Below are 21,260 nucleotides of genomic sequence, written 5' to 3'. Positions count from 1 at the left end.
TGGCTTTATTAAACCTAATTTCATGTTTTCTCTTTTTTCCAATCCCATTTCTCGTACTAGAAATCTCTGGACGTCCATCTGATGGCTCCTTTTTTCTTTCCCACAGTTGCTTTCCCCCTTTTTCATCTTTTAATTTCTTGAGCAAACTAGATCGTGTGTATAGCTTAGCTTTGAGCAAATTAAAGCAGATTCCAGGTATAGTAGCGAACGCTTACAATATATGGCATATGAATATATTTAGAGAAGGGAAAAATAAATAATCACCTGATTTATAGTGATTCGATTTTAATGAAATTTGGAATGAGTCGTCCCAAATAACCTTCATTTGCAGGGTTGAGAAAATAGGTGCGTATTTTCTTCAGCCTGCATATATGCATGGCTGATAAAGACATAGACTTATATGCTGGAATGTTCTTTAAACACGAACATTGAGTTGTTGGAAGAATGCTAAGTTACAGCTCTTCCTACTGTGGTGACCAGGTGTGAGGGGCCTACAGAGGCATTTGATTCGAACGGTGAGGGAATGTTATATGGATGGATGGATATACATTGATTGAAAACTGTGCACTGTGCAGGAATAATGATATACCAGAATTGGATATCGGAATTACTACCAGAAGGTAATAGATTTTCACTTTCGAATTATAGGCACTTTTTTTATGATTAATCTAAAAATATTTTTTCCCTCAAATTTAGAGGCTGTCAATTTCCCACCCATCCACTCAGCAGATACTGCTGCTTCGCGTTCAGAGTTATACAATAGAACATTAAACGTCCGGAATTTTCATAAATCCTTGTTAATATTTTGCTTTAATGCTGGCGCAGCGTCCCCATAAAATATAATTTGCAAATTAAAATGAAATTAATTTCAAGATTTTTTTTTTATTTATTTAGTATATAAATATAAGATATGTGTACATAAAAATAGAGCATCTAAAAAAAAAATTTTTTTTTTTTTCAATTATCAAAAAAATCACAACACAAATAACATTTTGGACTTTGATATATCATTTATTACATATTTATCCTCCTAGCTTTAGCCGCCACAAAATTCTTAATTACATCTTTTAATTCAAAAGTATCCATAATATTATTAATAAATCGGTGAGACGTTCTTCAGACATTTTTGATCCCAAATAATTTTTTATTAATTTTAGCTTTGAAAAACTTTCCCCGGAGGCTATGGATACAGGTAACGTTAAATAAATACGCAGTACAATTGGCAGTATTTGAAAATGTATCGGTTAATTTATTTTCAAAGATATAGTTTAATACATTGCAAAGTCTAATTCCTCAAACAAAGTCAATATCCAGATCGGCCGAATTTTTATTGTCGCACAGTTTTATGTGTATATCTATGCAGTGTTTCAATAGATCTTCATGACTCCATTCTTTTAATTGGCTTATTTATTAGCCATACGATGCAAGGAAGCCTGAGGCTTATGCTGCACCAGCCAAAAGAAATTCCCAAGTTACCCTGACAGAGAGAGAGGAATCACCAAGAAAGAGAAGGATGATGATATCCAGCTCAGGACTCTCGGCTTGCCAAGCCCATACTCACCAGATGTGAGCCCCTGGGGTGATGTTGTGGATAAGTTTAAAGTCTTCTTTGTGCTGTTTCAACTGTACAAACTTTCTGCAATTGATGATATTGTGGTGTCTAAAACCGTAAAAAAAAATTGAATTAAAATTTTTTTTTTATGAAAACCCCAAACACGAGAAGTATTAGAACCTATAATACTTAGTACCATGCTTCGGTTGGAGGTTGAAGAGACGAAAGAAGATATTTGTTGACCTTAGTCTTGAACTACTATAGACTGTAATTTTCAGGAAATACATATGATGGAAGGTTGTTCCAGAAAACGGCAGTTGAATGAATAAACGAGGAAGATGAAAAGTTGGTTCTGTGAGTTTGAAGTTGGACAGTAAATGGATTTTGACTGGTGGCGGCACATGTTCGGATTGTTTTGAAAGAGAAAGCGGGAATTATAGAAGCCAATTCAGAAGAACAGTACCCATCTGTAGAAAGTATCTGTAGAAAAGGCATGCAGCAGAAACAATACGTCTGTGAGACTCTGTTAGAGATAAGTCATTAATTAACCCAACTTCCCTCTTCTGAATGGAATCTAGAAGCCTGAGAGAGGTTTTGGGGGCACCGCCCTAGACATGGGAACAATATTCCATGGTAGGACCGATTTGCACAGAGCGTTTACTTCTCGGCGTTACTTTTCTTCCAAAGAGCTGTTTGGAAGAAAACTAACGACGAGAGCAAAAGAGAACACCAAGTTTTTTAGATGCAGAGGAAGCAATATTTGTAATGTGCTTGTACCAGGAGAGATTAGAAGTCAGCATAATCCCCAAAAAAGATATATCAACTTGCCTGAAAATCGGAGTGTCACCAAAGATAAGCATAGGAGCAGAAGAATCCTTTTTGCGAGATGTAAGACAAGACTGAGTTTTAGAAGGATTGAAATCAACTCAGTTGTCTTTGCCCCACTGGACAATTACCTGGAGATCGGCATTTAAGGAATTGGTAGCAGATATTCGAGAAGTTGAAGCTGATTGAGCAGGGCAAGGTTTCTCAAAATGGAAAATGGAATGGAATGTGTTATAATCGGCAAAACTATGGATAGGATTTCCAGTCAATGGAAGAAGATCATTAATATACAAGAGGAAAAGAGTGGGGGAAAGAACTGAACCTTGGGAGACACCAGCATTAGTGGAGAAGTTTGAAGACAGAGAGCCATCTACCATCACCCTCAGTGAGTGATCAGAGAGAAAACTGTAAAACCAATTACAAAAAACAGTTGGCAAACCATAAGATGGAAGCTTGTTTAGAAGACCTTTATGCCACACAAGATCGAAAGCCTTTGAGATGTGAAAAGCAACTGCTTGTGTTTCACCAAACGTTTCCATTGAATTGGTCCATAAATGGGTAACATAAGCCAGAATATCACCAATGGATCGACACTGACGGAATCCATACTGGTGATCGTTGACCAGACGGAGGATTTCTAGGTAGTTTAAGAGTTGGCGGTTAATTGATTTCTTCATTAGATTAGAAAGAGTAGAAGTAATTGCAATGGGAGGGATCTGTCACCCTTTTTTAGGAACTGATTGGATATGAGCAAATTTCCAAGCAGAAGGAAAAATACCTTTGGAATAAGAGAGTGAAAAAAGTAAGTTCAGGAGCACAGGTGATGGTATTTCTCCACTTGTTCTCAAGTGGAGAAATACCATCAGGATCTGGGGCTTTCTGAGCATCAAGTTTCGTCAAAATCCTTCTGACATTATTTTGACGGAGAACCACAGGAGGCATTGAGTGGAGTGTGTTGGGAATGGTGGGAGGTGTTTAACCAAGATCATTAATAGATGAGTTGGAAGAAAAATGGGATGCTAGCAGTTCATCCTTGGCTGAAGTGACAAGAGTACCATCTGGTTTTGACAGAGATGGGCAAAAGTTGCGGCCAATAGCTTTGGCAAGAGACCAGAATGCTCAGCTACCATTAGAGCAAGAAGCAAGTTTTCTACTCTTAGCCTGTTCAGAATCTAGTTTGGACTGATTAAAAACTGCTTTACCATTGTTGCGAGGTTTGGTGTAGGCAGAAAATGAAACTGAAGAATTGGAAACAGCCAATTACGATATGCAACATCTGTCTCTTGAACAGCCTTAGCACATTTATTGGAAAACTAAGAATTAGATAAAGGACAAGATTTTAAAGTGGAGTGTGGAATAAAGTATTCCGTTCCTACAAGAATAATTTCACTGACACAATCGGAGCAAACGTTCATATCAGAGGTTTTGAAACAGTAATCCAACCAAGAAAAGAAGAAAAGAAATCTCGCAGGTCATCCCATTTTGCATTCTTCTAATGCCAAACAACACGAGGTTGGAAATAGCCATGACATAAAGACTCCATTGGGGAAGAGACAACTACCAAGTTGTGATCTGAGGTGCCTAAAGGACCACTCACTTCGACCGTGTACTTAGAAGGATTGTTTGTGAGAAAACGATCAAGTGTGTTGGCTGTATGGTTAGGATTGTCCAGTATTCTTGTAGGTAAATGAAAAATCTATCTGCAAGGAAATTAATAATTGCAAAAGCCTCAGCATCTCGACCAGCTGTGCCAGTGTGACTAGAAAATGGAAGCCAGCTGGAGTTGTGAACATTAAAATCACCAAGGAAAATTACCTCACTGTTTGGAAAGTTTGACTGGTGATAGTCAAGTTGCAAAGAGAGGAAGGCAAAGAGCTTCAAGTGATTAGTGGAGTTGGGAGAACGGTAGAGACAATAGATGAATTTGAAACCATGAACTCGAGAGATTTTAAGCTAGAGAAGATCCCAAATTACCAAGTCTCTGACAGGGAATATCGGAACGGATAAGTACCACATTTGAGGCGAAAGGAATCATACAGCAAATAATTTGGGCAACTGAGCTGAACAGTAGTTGAATCAACCGATAACTAAGATTCTGTCACAAAAGGACATGGGGCTTAGCAGACTGCAAGTGGAAATGGACATCGTTGAGATTACAATTGAGACCACGTATATTTGTGAAATGAACTAGGAAGCGTTTGGAAGGTTTATCTCTTCTCGCAGATAAGTTTGCTCTATTAGTTTGACAATTCATGGTGTATTGAATAGTAAGAAAAAGTGGGGGGGGGGACATGCTGTATGAAGTAATGAAATTCTTGGATATGGCGTACACATGGTAAGAATATACCCAGATCCTTGATATAATGTGGCATCGACAATGTCCCTGCATACACACTACTCGGACTCCCTCCAGTCACTATCTGGCAGAGTAGTGGTAGCAAGATTATAAACTAGCTGATCCGGAAGCCTCCTAGAGTTACCAGTAGGTTCGGTCTGGTGTACTAACTAGCGGTGGACCTGCGACCACTGTTTTAGAGCTGTACCTTCGAAATGTAAGGAAGATTGGATCTCGCCATGATGTTCATCACAACCTCAAAAGTCATCAGTCATACATGCATGCATGATGGAAGAGATGGGGAAGGACTGACAAGAATTTAGCTCTGAGAATAAACATGGGTACCACCACTTCAAGCCTCCAATAAGCAAAGTGGTGGTATTGCACTGGTTGATAAGAGTCATTTGCCACCTAGTATTGTCTGGTAACACAGAGGGGCGGCAATCTGCTATGTGGTGTGAGCACGACACCTCAACCCTTGCTTACATTGGTTCACGCCTGTGTGGTCACACATAGTATGCTTGTGCATGGAGGTTATACCCAGGATTACTAACAGTCCCACCATCGTGAAGGTGCAAGCAGAGGATTTGGCTGTCACAGACCATTTGGACTTCGCCGAAATTGGGTCCACTTGACTTGAATGTAGTAGTAGCAGTGGCATGTAATGCAAGAAAGCAAGTGTATGAGCTTATGCAGCATCAGCCAAAAAAAAAAAAAAAAAAAAAAATCACACCATTCCCTCCAAATGCCTGTCCAGTTCCTCCTGATACTGAAAACACAGATACTGAAAACTAATTGTACAATTCCTGTATTACCCCAAAAAAATGAACTGTTTCAAATGAAATTTTAGCTGCATCATTAATTATCAAATTTAAAGAATGAGCAGCACATGGAAGGAAAAAAGCTCTTGAATTTATCTCAATGATTTTTTGCCGGAGTCCGTTATGTTTGTCTCACATATTGGCACCATTGCCATATGCTTGTCCGCGTAAATTCGAAATATTGATATTCAGTAATTTTAAAAGATTTATAATAAATTCGAATAATCCCTGACCAGAAGTATCGTCTACAGACTGAAAACAAAAAATGTTCATGAATTTTTGCATCTTTATTACGATAAACAAATATAATAACAATAGTCAATTGTTCTGTGTGGCTCAAGTCCAGGGGAGTATCAATAACACTGATTTACAGTGTATCTGGGGTTTGAGTAAAAGTATGTGGCAGTTATTTATGCATGTTTACTGATTACTAAACCGAAGTCCGTTTGTTTCTATGACGTAAAGATTTTTCACAATTCATTAACAAAATATTACCTAGGTATTATATGAAAATGTGTACATAACTATAGTTTCTGCAATGGTTTACAAGTTTTATGCCCCTATATTCGTAATCAGATATACAAATATCTGATTGTAATCAGATATACAAATATAAACAACCTCAAGTACAACAGATTGCGCATGTTTAACCCGTAACTACACACACTACAAGGTAGCCGACCTTGATGATCCAGGAAGGTAAACGGCCCCCCACCCCGCTCTTCCGGCCCATCTGTGATTCCCAGAATTTTATTTTCCGAGTGGAGTCTGGGAGACTCCTGTGTGTAGTTACGGGTTAAATTTGTCTGTGCATGCACTCACTTGTTTGTACAGTCCACTCAACCACAGAGCCTATATAAGTGGCACATCCCTTATGCATTCACAGTACTCCTGTAAAAACCGTCGTGAACTCTCATTGTGTGTTAGTTTTCTTTTAGTATGGCAACCAAAAAGTGTATAAACAGGCCCCCCCCGACATATTTTGTTACATATGTAGTTGTTTTGTTCCTGTAAAGCACATGTGAAATATTACCGATTTTGTAAAAAAAAAAAAAAAAAAAAAATCGTATTATGCATATTTTGACGTAAAACTAGGTGATCAGGATAAATCGTGGGCACCGCATAAAGTATGCATACATGTGTCGAACATCTTAGAAAATGGACTCAAGGAAAAAAAAGTGATTACCATTTGCTATTCCTATGGTGTGGTGCGAGCCAGTAAGTCATGCCGAATGTTACTTTTGTGTATGTGATGTTAAAGGTTACAATTCAAAAAATAAAAAGGACATCAAATATCCAGATCTACCGTCAACCATAAGACCGGTTTCACATGAACTTGATATGCATGTAAAACCTCCACCAGAAACTTTGGAGTCCACATCTTCTTCCACCGAAGCAGAAGCTAAAGAGGTTAGTGAAGGGGAATGTTATCAACCAGAAAATATTTTAATGCCACAGAAATTCACGCAAGTCAAACTGAACGATTTAGTAAGGGACTTAGGTTTTCCAAAGTATGCTGCTGAAATTCTGGGATCCAGACTTCAAGTGAAGAACTTATTTGTTCCAGGTATCACAATCTTCAATCGTGAAAAGGACGTATAAAGGACGTATATACTGTATAAAGGATTTATACAGTATTTTTCACAAGAAGGTCCTCTCGTATATTTCAGTGATATCGCTGGTTTAATAAGTGCATTAGGAGCTCCATCATACGTTCCTAGTGAATGGAGACTATTTATAGACTCTCCTAAGACTAGTTTAAAAGGTGTTAGCATTAGCATTAGCATTAGTAGAGGCATATGATGCAAGAAAGCAAGCTTATTCAGCATCAGCCAAAAAAAAAAAAAAAAACCCCTCTCCCATTTCACCCGTCCGTTCGTTCGAAATACCTGTCCAGTTGAGCTTTAAATTTGTTTAGGCTATCAACTTCAACAACAAGTGATGGAAGTCGGTTCCACCAACCAACCACCCGCTGGCCAAAGGCAAATTTCCGCACATCTATCTGACATCCGTCCTTCCTCAATTCGAATTTATGCCCTCTGAGGTGATTATTCTGAGAAAGATGAAGAATCCCATTGGCATTGAGCATGCTCAAACCATTCAAAGCCTTATACACCTCTATCAGATCACCTCACCGGTGCCTAGTCTCCAGACTCTGTAATTTGCAAAACTTAAGCCTTTCTTCGTAAGAGCAACCCTTTGTTCCATTTACTAATCTTGTTGCCCTTCTCTGTACCCGTTCCAGCAGCTCTACATCCTTCCTGAAATGAGGCCTCCAGACCTGTATACAGTACTCAAGATGTGGCCTAACCATTGCCTTATACAAGGGAATAATCACCTCCTTATCCCTGCTAGAAAAATTCCTGTATATATCATTGACAAGACACCATGAGCTACTCTTGCAGCTCGTCTGCACTGCTCAGAGAACTTCATATCTGCCTGCACAAGTACCCCCAGGTCCTTTTCATTCTCCACCACTGTCAGTGTAGTACCGCAGAGTTGATACATTGCTCTGGGGTTACTGTTTCCCATATGTAGTACTTTACATTTGTCAATGTTAAACTTCATTTGCCACCTCTCAGCCCATCTGTTCAACCTTTCCAGATCCTGTTGCAGCAGCATAGCGTCAGTAGTGTCCTTAACGACCCTGCCAACCTTTGTATCATCTGCAAACTTAGACATTAAACTTGATATCCCATCATCAATATCATTCATAAACACCAAAAAACAAAAATGGACCCAACACTGAACCTTGAGGAACTCCACTAATAACATTAGTCCACGTTGAGCAGTGTCCATTGATTACCACTCTCTGTCTTCTGCCACTCAACCATCCCCTTATCCATAGCAGCAATTTGCCTCCAATGCCACACTGCTCCAATTTGTGCAGCAGTCTTCCATGTGCAACAGTATCAAAAGCCTTTCTAAGATCCAAATATATAATATCAAAGTTATTCCCTGCATCCAGTTCTTTTGTGACTACATCATAGTATCCAATCAAATTGGTCAGGCAAGACCTGCCCTTAACAAAACCATGCTGCATCTGAGCTATAACTGAATTCTTGTCTAGATGATCCTGCAGTGCTTCTTTAACCAGTGCCTCCATTAATTTACCTGGAACAGAAGTTAAACTAACAGGTCTATAATTATTTGTGTCAGCCTTTGATCCTCCTTTGTGAATTGGGGTTACATTTGCACATCTCCAGTCTATGGGTACCTCCCCTGAGTCCAAAGAAGCTCTCATAATTATGGCTAGGGGTTTGCATACTTCCTTTGCTGCCTCCTTTAATATAACCGGATAGATCCCATCCACCCCAGGTGCCTTTTTTATGTTTATCCTCAACAATCTCTCCTCCACTTTCCTCTCAGTTATTACAAAATCATCCAGCTCACTGCCAATGTTTACTTTACCTACATCATTCTCCTTCCTGAATAACTCCTCATGCGTGAATGTAGATGCAAAATACTCGTTTAGATTGTTAGCCACCTGAGCAGGATCCTCAACTGTTGAACCATCAATATCCAGTGGACCAATCTGATTCATCCCTTTCCTTCTCGAGTTCAAGTATGTAAAGAACTCTTTTCTGTTTTTCTTTGCATCCTTTGCCAAGGATTTTTCGTAGTCTGCCTTTGCCTGCCTAATCTCCTTTGTGACTTGGTTACAGACCAACTTATATCTATCATAGGCTTCCATGTCACCCATTAATTTGTATATATCCCATGCATTTTTCTTCTCTGCCACATGTCTCATTAGTTCATCTGACAACCATTTAGGCCTAAACCTTGAACAATATTTCTTAGTTGGTATGTAAAGCCTGGTAGCCTCCAAGATTAGTTCCTTGAATGCTTCCCATTTTGAGTTTGCTGTTGGTAACATCATCAGTTGGTCCCACTGTATAGAATTTAAATACTGTCTCAGACCATCATAGTCGCCTTTACGAAAACAAAAACCCTTCCCTTTACCTCTGATGGTAGTTACCTCCTTGAGTAAATCCCACTTCAACACACTGTGATCACTGCCACCTAGTGGTTCATTTATCTGCAGGTTCTTAATCCATGAAGAATCACTACTGATAATCAGATCAAGAGTATTGCTCCCTCTTGTTGCCTCACGAACATGCTGATGTAGAAAACAATCATCCAATAAATCCACAAAAGCCTTGCTAGTATGCGAGTGACCAACCCACAAATTCCAGTCAATATCTGGGAAATTAAAATCCCCCATTATAAGACTCTCTGATTTACTGGCCCACTCTATTTCCCTGTACAATATATTATTATACTCATCAGAGTCATTAGGCCTATAGCACACTCCTACTCTCAATTTTGATTTCCCTATGCTTATGTCACACCAAACTGACTCGACACTGCCCTGTCCATCGATGTCGACTGGCTTCACTTCCTTGGACTTGGTGTTTCTTAATTAATAGCATAACCCCTCCTCCCCTCCTGTCCTGTCTATCCTTTCTATACACATTGTATTCCCCAAATTCCAGTTCCGCATTACTTATATCTGTGTGACACCACATCTCTGATATCACAACAATATCTGCCTTTGATGTTTTGAGCAATACCTCAAATTCATCAAATTTATTTACCAAACTCCTAGCATTGGTGTACACGCAGGTATAAATGCACCTGTTTCTATTCTTAGCTACCCTAACACAACCCATGTGTTTACTTGTAACGCAATGACTACCAGCAGTCTCTGAAATATCCTGCAACTTGTTTTTCAGACTTCTGCTCATTTGAATAGAAGCAGTGCAAGAATCACTTCCACCTCTGCCAGTGGCTACTGTTAATCTATTAGTCCTTGTATCCCCCCCAACTAGCAGTTTTCTGACCCACCTAACACTGCCTCGACAGCATCAGCAAAAATTCTTGCACCCTTTCTATTTAAGTGTATCCCATCCCTGTAGAAGCAATCTCTCCTGTTAACAAGTACAGTCCAGGCTGAAAAAAATTCTACCCCTTGAGCCTTGCACAATCCCTCCAGGGCCGAATTGATCGACAAGGCTCTCATCATATACTCCCTCCTATCGTGTCTGGGCAGAATTGCAGACACTTTCAAGTTCAACCCTAATTCACGGCTTTTTTTCAACAGTGACCTGTACTTGCTAAGTAATTCCGCCGGTCTCCTACTCTTAATATCATTAGTGCCAACGTGTACAACTATATCACCTTTTGTGCCCTTAAAAGATGATATCTGCTCTTCAACGTCATCAACCTTTGCCCCTGGCAGACATACCCTGGTCCTATTCCACCTATCCTTTTTACAAAGCATGTTCCCCGTTTCCCTGACAATAGAGTCACCAACAACTACTAGTTCCTGTGGGACCAGCGTATTCTGCCTAGGGGGCTGCTCCTGTGTTGCCTGATGACCAAGTGCAAGCTCTGGCGTTGATGTGGGCAGCTGAGAGCTTGATGGGCCCCTCAATTTATTTCCTTCGAGGGCATCCACCCTGTCCTTCAAGGTCTCATAAAGGCCCATAACAACGCTGAGTTGTCGCCTGATTTCCTTGCACTCCTTACATCGTGCACACACAAAGACATCCCCCTTGGCAGTATCATGTCCCGTACCCGACTGCTCCGCAAACATCAAGCAAACAGTGCATTTTAATAGACTGTGATTCAGAGCACAACTGCCCCCCTCAGTTCTCCCCTGAACCACAGCACTCCCATTAGCTTGAGCCTTTTGCTTTGCTGCTCTGGTCAGAGTCATGATTCCAATTTAATTCAATAAAATTTAAAACAAAAATTAAATCCTTAAGTTATATCCCAAAACAGTTATGTTATATATATATATATATATATATTTTTTTTTTTTTTTTTTCGGTATCTAGTGTTCCCTTTATACGACTTCCGTGTCACGTGTACCACTATAGTTATGTATTAATTATTTGTTACGATTAAGTCGTTATATATATTTATAGAGTTAAAAATACAATTTAATTGACAATAAAGTTTATCAAGATTAATAGATTTACTGATTAATTGACAATATTATATTATGCACTATACTACACTAAGCTTATGCTATCGTGTAAAAATGGCGATAATTCACGAACGGTATTTCTACGGACTCGTAAGTATTGATTAGCTTCCAAATCTCGCTATCTCAATTTAGAATAAACTAAGGATCCTGACTAGGTCTATAATCTACTTATAGAAGATAATTTGATATAACAATTGGTTAATAAATCGACTAAATTTGGTTAAAAAAAAAAAAAAAAGACCTCTCGTTCAATTTGTGACACGTGGATTTGATACCGTTACCGATACTAAGTAATATCTACAAAATCTCTGTCTAAGTTCTCTTGTATAATGGAGATAAGTACACATCTGTGCCAGTTGCTCATTCAGTCTACTTAAAAAAAACTTATGACAATCTAAAGTTGCTTCTGGAGAAAATTAAATATCAAGATCACGAATGGCAACTATGTGGAGACTTAAAAGTGTTATGTATGTTTTTGGGGCAACAGAGTGGTTACACTAAAATGCCATGCTTTATTTGTGAATGGGATAGCAGAGCTAAAGTGCTGCATTGGACAAAGAAGCAATGGCCTCGGAGGCACAATCTTACACCGGGGTCAAAAAATATTGTGCACGAAAGTTTGGTGAAGCCAGATAAAATACTTTTACCTCCACTGCATATCAAGTTAGGCATAATGAAGCAATTTGTTAAAGCATTGAATAAGGATGTCAACTGCTTTAAGTACCTTTTTTTTTTTTTTCAAACTGACCGTCTAAAATTGGTTTTAGACGGTCAGTTTGAAACTACTATGACTGACGTTGAAAGAGAAGCCTGGATTGGTTTTAAAAGTGTAATGGAAAATTTTCTAGGAAATCATAAGTCACAGGATTATGAGAAAATTGTTCAAAATATGCTCGAAAAACTTTTAATTTAGGTTGCAATATGAGAATCAAAATTCACTTTTTGCATGCCCATCTTGATTTTTCCCCCGAAAATCTTGCGCAGAACAAGGGAAGAGATTCCATCAGGACATCAAGGAAATGGAGCAGAGGTGCCAGGGAAAGTGGAATACAAACATGATGGCCGACTACTGCTGGTGTTTAAAAAGAGAGAAACCTGGAACTGTACATAAAAGAAAAACGATTAAACGTTCTTCGTTCTTTTCAAACAAAGAGACTAAGGTCTGATTAATGAAAGTTTCAGAATTTTGATTAATACTTGTTAGTATTTACGTATTTTTTGATATATGAAAATGTAATCCTATCAATTTGTCATTACTAAATACAATAAATTTATAATAAAGTTATATATTTTCGTAAAAAAACAATACTTTTTTATTTCTTAAATTATGATAGAAAAAAATCTAAGTCATATTTGAAATCACAGCAACATTTTTCGGCAGTAGAACTTACTGAAATTCAAACCTCAGTGAACAAACTTAAATTTATAAACTAGTGTAATTAAAGAATAGTATTTTGACTCTAACCATTTCTAAAATTTTTTGTTTTATGGATTCAGAAATAATATGAATGATTTCATTTTGTATCCTGTCATCTAAATAATGAGCAACATTCTGTTTTTGTGATGTTTGGATACGATGCAAATGTTCTGCCATTATCGAGTCAAATTTAGCAACAGTTTCCACTAATTTTAAAAGTTACTGTTATCGCTATCAAATAGATTCTTTGAGGAACCTCTAAAAGCTATACACTGTCTTGAAAAATATTGTATTATATAGATTAACCATTCTATAACAGATTGCCAATATTTTTTGCTCAGTTTCGTATAATCTTTGTTGTGTTGAATCAGTCCTACATTTATTACTTAACGACCTTTTAAGTTCGCTATATTTTGAACCGTTTTTAATGTGCACATCATATCTTTTTTTTTTCATCTCTAGACGACCTGCCTGTGCATTAGCCATTGTCAATCTGTGGCAAGCCAAGTCCATCAAACAAAAACCACATGCTGGGATGACTGCAGTGGAATAGGAAATTAAGTGCATGTGAAATCCCTCACAGCAGTTTGATACTAATGTAGTGTAACTAGTTTTAGGTGACTGTTCAAGAGCTGCATCATTATGATTCCATATTCTTATTGGAAACTGGGGATCTCTACCTGCTGCACTCTTTTCCACATATATACAGTCCATTCCGGTTATTTGGAACTAGTGCATTTTGGCCCGATTAAGCGGCTGCCTCAATTATCTGAAGTTTCACATAAATAGTTAAAAATACAATGTACCCCCCACCCCTTTACAATTGGTTCACTGTACAATCAAATCATGTTACGACGAACTCAACGTCGTAAAGTACCGTTCACTATAAGATGTGCAGTAAGTGTCGGTCATTGTGATCACGTTTGTGAATTGAATTTTAATTCTATTAAACAGCGATTCTAATTAACAAAAATAGGAGGAATATTATCCACAGGCTATAAAAGCAAAGATATATTAAGCACAAATTTATCCTTTATTACCTTACCAATTAAAAAATTAAATGATACGTGAAAATCAGAAGAATATACATGATAATCGGAATAATTAATGCGTACTGTAATATGTACATACAAACTAGTTGACATTTCTGTTCACTGACATTTGTGGGTGGGGGTTAAAATTTAAAACAGTAAAAAGATAAGCAATCAATAACAATGAACATGACACATACAAATTGCAAGTGAGAACAGAGTAACGAGTTACAAAGCTTTAAAAATAGGAATGAAGAGAAGATCTGAAAATTAATTTTTTTATATGATTGAAGATTTCATGGAAGTGTAAACTCATTTCGCCATAATAACCCACAGAATTCCAGCTGTCGGTATTATCGCAAATTCAGTAAGATCGAGTTTACTGTCCGTTTATGATAGATTTCACTAACAGAAAAGCCCAATAAACAGGTGACTGCTAATTGTTTTTATTGTTTTATGGTTGTGACCTCCAGAATTTCGACCGAACCATGTGGGACCGTCGGAGACAATCGTAGGGCAATCTCCAGTGCTGTGGTCTCCTGCTCTGATTAAACGGCATGCTGTCCCAATTAAGCGAAGTAAACCCTGGCTATTTTCTCGATTGGTTTATGTTTTTTAAGATTTTCCCCAAATAAATGGCTGCCCTGATTAACCGGAATCCACTGTATATATATATGTGGAAAAGAAGTATGTGAGCACCTCATTATAACTATCTTCATCTGGAAATGTGGCAGCAAGCTCATCAAAGACACTCCTCACATCATGGACTGGGACAAAGGTTAATGCGGCAAGAGACTTCAGCAGCTTGAGTTTTATATTTAGTCTTCAAACCAACATTGCTGAGTTTCCTGATGAGACTCTGACACAGATGGAAATAGCACCCTTTGACCCCAGATTGTGGAAAGGCAATCCTCGCTGCATTCATGCAAGCCTTCTCAAAATCCACTAAAACCTTTTGAGGCACCAGATTTGGAACCAACAGCTTCATGATTTCAAACATTCTATTATAAGTATCCAAGTTCTTTATCTGTAACAAAATGTAAATATATGGCAGATGTTAGTTACCCACCTTGGTATGCCATGTATACAGTTGGTAAAACATGTTTTTTTGTGATGCCACATTGGGCTTGGGGCACCAGTGTCAAAGTTTGTATTGTGCAATGAATATTCCTATTCTCGGCAAATCCAGGTTAGCAGAAGGTTACGCACGCATGCACTGCTGCTCCTTCCCACCTGGCTACGGAGGCGCCCGCAGAAGGTTACATAGCTGAAGGATTCCACACTGGGGTACAAGACCGTGGTGTCTGCAAGTGGTCTACCATATAAAGGGAGTTTTAAAGTTGGTTGGAGATCCCACACTAGGCAGGTAACACCATTGTCATTAGTAGTGGTGTGGTGTAGAACAGTGAGCACATAGAAATGCATAGTTTGGCTGGTGGTTGCTAGCTCAGAAGGCAAAGTGGAATGAGTCATCAGGGATCATAGAAGATGAAGCTGCAGGTATTCTGAGTATAGTTTAGAATTCCCACATGCAAAGCAGGCAGTCATTCAAGAGACCTAAAACATTTAATTTTCAGAAACTACAATTTAGCAAACTGCCATTATGCCTGTAACCACCTGTATTTAGTACATACTACACATTATTATCATTAGCAATATGGTGCAAGGAAGCCTGATGCTTATGCTGCACCAGCCAAAAAAAAAAAAAAAAAATTCCAAGTTACCCTGAGGGAGAGAGAGAGCGCACGAGCGAGTAAAAAGTAGAAGGGAATTGCCAGGAAAGAGAAAAATTATGATATCCAGCTCAGGACCGTGGGTGTGCCAAGCGCATACTTACCAGATGTGACATGTTTAATGAACATTGTCCATTTTATCATCATTGTGAATTGGCGATATTAATTTCAAATGCAGACACCCAGTGCATGTGCACATAACAGCTTATGTATCAGAAAATTTCTCCTGAATTTTATCTTTCTAGAAATCTCAAAAACAGACTAACAGAAAGTATATACATAAAAGATCTTTTCAATGAGTAGTTACAGACAGTTTAAACAGTTTATCTTTGTAACAAGGTGTAGTTTTGACTTGCTCTGTATCGTAAGTACAGTGTGTTTGTTGAAAAATCCTGTACACCTACTGTAGAGATGTGTTCCTGCCAATGGCAGATCTGGGGTAGGATGGGGAAACAATCATCCCTTTAGAGCCTGATTAATTTTCAGTTACTGTCAATCACATATAATTGATATACATGCCTCCATCTGCCCCCCCCCCCAAGAAAAACAGTCAGGATCTACCCATGATCCCTGCAGCTAAATATAAATACATTCTTAGTTACAAGAAAGGTTTAAAATTATACTGGTTCAATGTTTGTTATAATGTTGATACAATACTAAGAATGAGGCACTGTGATTGTTCGTAGTTGAGATGATTAATTCACCATGAAGTTACATAGATACAGTATATTACTATAAACTCAGGAGGGAAGACTGTACTTACTTGATATATAAAGATTTTATTTTGAGATATTTTCATAGCAGCATCCATTTTAATGAGTTTATTTTTGTGGTATTTCAGGTGCTGGCAAGACAGCTATTACTAATAGATTTGTTCACAGGATTTACAATGAAACTGCATCGCCAACAGTTGGAGCTCAGTATTCTGTAATAATTATGTAAGTACTCTATTATTTCATGAGATATACATTTGTATTTTTTTTTTTTTGGGAGGGGGTTAGATTTGTGGCAAAATCTCAAGTTTGTGCCATCTCATTCAGACGAAGAACCAGGATGGTGTAGTTCAAAGGATTAGTCAAGTAATGTTAATAAAACGTTACTTGACAAAACTACTATCTGTCAAAAGCAATGGGTGTTTGGGATGTTCAACCAGTTGAAGATTCCATGGAAAACCACCATGTCTATCTCCAATTATCTTGTTAGCTTTGTCATTCATCATCTATTTTAAAAATGTCTGAGGTATATTTCCCATTGTGGGCAGAAGAAATTTTTCATAACAGCTTTCTTCACTTTGGGTGTTGTTAAATGTTACATCTCAGTGCTCATTGAGACTATATGGCTTTGAAGAAATTCTGAACAATATAAAATGCAAAAAAGACAAGGTTTACAGGAAATGTGGTGCAGAAGATGTGAGGAAAACAGTTTGCTAATGGTAGCTAGAGATATGAAAATACTGTTCACAAGACAGTTCACCGTAGAGAGTATTATGTTAGAATGCAGAGAAATGAAAAACAAGAACCCAGAGCTAACTAAAATGCTGAGAGGAAGTCATGATCTGAGTTGCACTAAAGTGACTGTGTGTAACCAGGTGAGAAAAATCTCATCCATGTTCTTGCAATCTCCTAGACACACTGTAATGTTAACTGGTTGCATTAATGAAAATGAGAGGAGAATGCAAGTTTTCCATTCTTTTAGATATAAAGTGTACCAGGGGTTTCCCCCATCTCCACATTGCTTGCATTGTGATGGGTGTGCCAGTTTGCTGGAAATGCCAGAGATTTAAAAGTGTATGGATATTGTACATATGTACCATTGTTCATCTGGTCATTTAGCCGCTGGACCCCCTGCTGAAGCCCAACATTGCCCCATGGAGGCAGACCAGGTACACCAGTATTATAATTATTTACTCTGCTACCTAATTTTCTGAGATTTCAGTGGCTAAGACCTAAAAAAAAAAAAAAAAAAAAAAAATTCATTTAATTAGTTTTATTTCAATTGCAAAGGGTGATGTCGCTTGGATGGGAAAGGTGTAGAATATGGGCGAAAGTTAATTTGAACATATTTAAATTTAAGTGTGTTGGGGTATTTGCTTGTGTTAAGATAGTGGGGGAGAAGACTGAAAATAGAGAAGGCACCCCCAAGGAAGTCAGTGGGGCAGGCCCATGCCCCACCAGGAGGGAAAAAAGGGGGTGGCGAGGAGGAGAAGAGATGGAAAAAACCCTGTCCCCTCCCCCACCCCACTGGGGAGAGGGAATGAAAGTGGTCAGGCATGTAGACATGACATGGACATGTGTTTTTGTAATGGGCGGCACCTAGAACGTCAGTTCATCTCCGCCTCGTATCTCTGTGAAGAACAGTACCACTGTAGAAGGGCCAGAAATAAGTAGTGTATGTTTGTGTGTATTATGTGTGTGTTCTGTTGTTGTGTCTGACCGCTTGGCTACCCAGAATCATCAGTCATCTGGACAGATGATTCTGGGTACTCGTCCACACCACGGGAAGGTGGGCCAGTCTCAATGGAGCTCGCACTGTCTCAATTCGAGACTCTGACCCACCTGAAGTAGTCAGGCAAGTTGCGTGGTCCAGATCACCAGGTGCTGTGGGATCTTGGATAGAGCTAGTGCAGGGGGGTATTTCTGCACTCTAATTAAGCTTCGCCAGGATGTTGAAGCATGGAATAGAATCCCGTCCAGGTTTGGTTGTCGCAGTCAGTATGTTTTTCTTTCTTTCCTTCAAAGCATTTCTCTCTTACTTCTTTCCTTCTACTTTATTCTCTCCTCTGGTTCTTGTAGTGTATTGTTTCTTAAGAGTCGCTGGGTTTGGAGGATTTGTATTGATTGTTGTGGGCTTGTAGACTTGTTGAGAAGCCATGCCAGTAGCTTTACAAGGTGTCAATCTGTGGTTCTATGGTCGTAGAAGAGTTTTTTGTCATGAAAAGAGCTCCTGCGCGAAGAGTTTGAAGGCACGGTAGTGTTCTTCATTTTGCAACATGAGCTGTTCTTGGTTCCTGAGTGTGAACTGAATCTTTGTCAATAGGATGTGGTGCAGGTCCTGGTAGGTAGGACATTCATGTGTTAGGTGGTCCCAGGTTTCTTCCTCTCCGCAGTGACACTGCAGTGAATATGAGAGACCAAATTCGTAGAGTTTCCTCCTGAAGGACCCATGTCCTGTGGGTCCTTCAGGAGGAAACTCTACGAATATACCCAAGCATGCTGGCTTGGGTATATTGGGTATATCCAAGCCAGCATGCAATATACTTGCATGCTGGCTTGGATATACCCAAGCCAGCTTGCATGCTGGCTTGGGTATATCCAATGTACATCCAGGAAGCATTTCCGCTTAATGGCTCCTTTGGGGGAGTCAGACAATTGGGCCTGCCAGCTCCACAACAGGTGTGTCGTTAGATGCCTCTTTTCAGTATTTGTGTTGTTTGTTGGATCAGTGGTGAAGCCAATGCAGGTGGCCGCTCTCCCTTTAGACAGTTGATAATGCAGCCCACAATTTCCAGGTCCAGGAGAAGGGATCCAGTGAGGACCTGGAGCGTTCAGGTGCTAACCATACAACACGCTCTGGAGATAGTCAGGAGGATAGACCGCTGTATAGTGTCTAGTTTTCTCCTGTTTACTCCAGTGATTGCTTTGTTGTACCACACATCTGTGGCATATGACAGAGCCAGGATGAAAATGGAGTGTGTCCTCTTCTTCAAGTCCCAGTCCCTTCTGGTAACTGTGGAAATCATAGCAGAGTAATTAAACAACCAAAATGTAGTCCCGTGGACTACATTTTGGTTGTTTAATTTGCGGACAATTTCATCCTCTGATACATTTAGGAGATCCCATTCTGATATTACCCCTTTAGAGGAGGAGTTCAAGGTGGCATGTGGGGTAACCTTTGTGGGAAGTCCACAAAGATAAATATTTTCAAGAGCTTTGCAGCATGTCTATGTTCATTCATCTCCGCTAATAAATCACTAAACCATTTTTGGAGGGCCAGCCACATTTTTGAATCAAAAATGGGGAAAGCTTACTGAATGGTTGGTCTGTGGAAGAATGTAATATTAAAAAGAGAGGAGCAGAAAAATCCATCCCTTCTTTTTTTATCTCTTGGTATGGTATATATTCAAGCCATCATGATCTGGATCAAAAGATCCACAGTTGGACTGTTTTGTGTTGTACATCCTTGCTTGTTTTAGCCCTGGGAGAGTGGATTTCTTCTCCTAGATTTCCAGCTCCACTACATGGAGGCAGTAATGGTGCCACTAGTGACCAAGTGATAAGGTTGTTAGTACATTAGTAGGTTAGTCCTATATACAAGAAGAAAGGTGTCTGTCCTCTAGAAGAGCAAAATTAGATAACTTTGGAAATTAGAAAAATAACACTATACTACAATCAACTGCTCTGGTCACTAGCAGCCCTACAATTACTTGGAAACTCAGATAAGATATGGCAGCGCAACATCTGCTTGAATATTTCTAAACAATTTATCTCAAATTATCTTCGAAACATATGTATTACATATGTAAGCATACTCCACTCAAGTTATTTCAATTTACTGATTCTGGTGATGCCATACAATTTTAAAATATATTAGCAGCTTAGTCAGGATAATGGATCTGTATCAAATTTAAGCCTTAGTTTTGGAGCAGAAAGTCTCTTCATGATTGAAATCAACTGCAGGTGAAGCATACAAATTTTGATTTTTCAGTGTCTTTTTTTTCTATAACAGTTTTCCTCTATTTATATTTCCTGAAAGCTTTACCCTTAATTCGTGCATTTAAAAACTTACTATATAGTATAATCCTGGATGAAGCCCCTCAATTTATATTCTCTGTAATTAGTAGTATAGTTAACAGTATTTTTATATTTATTTTTTGATTATGCATTAACTTTATTATTGAGATGTAGTTCTTCAAGTGAAAAACTTGATTATACTTATTATTAGTAGTAGCATAAACGATGCAAAAACAAGCTTATACAGCATCAGCTTAAAAAAAAAAAAAAACACCTTCCCATATCACTTGTCCATCTCCTCTAATAGTGTGTCTAGTTTCCCCCTTGAATTTATTCAAATTGCCCACTTCAACAAAACCAGATGGAAGTTTGTTGCAACAATCAACTACTCTTGGCTGCAAGCAAATTTTCACATAATGATCCTGTAACCATCCTTACGTTTCTCTAGAACAATCTTCCAAGATTTTTCTAGAGGAAGGATTCCATTAACATTGAGCTTACTCAATCCTTTCAAAGCCTTGAAGACCTCAATCAGAACTCCTCACAGGTGCCTAGTCTCAGTACTGCAGCCTTTTCCTGGTAAGAGCACTCTTTTGTTCCCCTTCCCTAATTTCGTTGCTCTTCTCTGCCCCCATTCCAACAGATCCATGTCCTTCCTAAAATGAGGCTTCTGGACCTGTATGAAGTACTCAAGATGTGGCCTAACCATTGCTCTTTCAATGGGATAATCACTTCCTTATTCATGTTGCCAAAACCCCCATGAGCCACCCTGGCAGCCTGTCTACACTGCATGATTAACCTTTGGTCTGTTTCATTTTCTG

At 38.7% G+C, this 21,260-nt stretch overlaps 1 protein-coding gene across 1 annotated transcript in view; it reads left to right on the top strand.

Moving 5' to 3' along the window:
- The window catches only part of LOC150089402 (ras-related protein Rab-31-like), a 120,013-nt gene that overhangs the window by 19,277 nt on the left and 79,476 nt on the right, over positions 1-21,260 (top strand). Inside the window, exon 2 of the mRNA XM_090389968.1 lies at positions 16,551-16,647. Coding sequence (XP_090246094.1) covers positions 16,551-16,647 — 97 coding nt within the window. The remainder of the gene's footprint in view (positions 1-16,550; positions 16,648-21,260) is intronic.

This window comes from Mastigoproctus giganteus, chromosome 2 (assembly GCF_048544385.1).
Source record: "Mastigoproctus giganteus isolate SK-2022 chromosome 2, ASM4854438v1, whole genome shotgun sequence".
In the NCBI taxonomy this organism is placed as follows: Eukaryota; Metazoa; Arthropoda; class Arachnida; order Uropygi; family Thelyphonidae; genus Mastigoproctus; species Mastigoproctus giganteus.
Note: the sequence above shows the minus strand (reverse complement) of the source record. Positions and strands in the feature narration are given on the sequence as shown.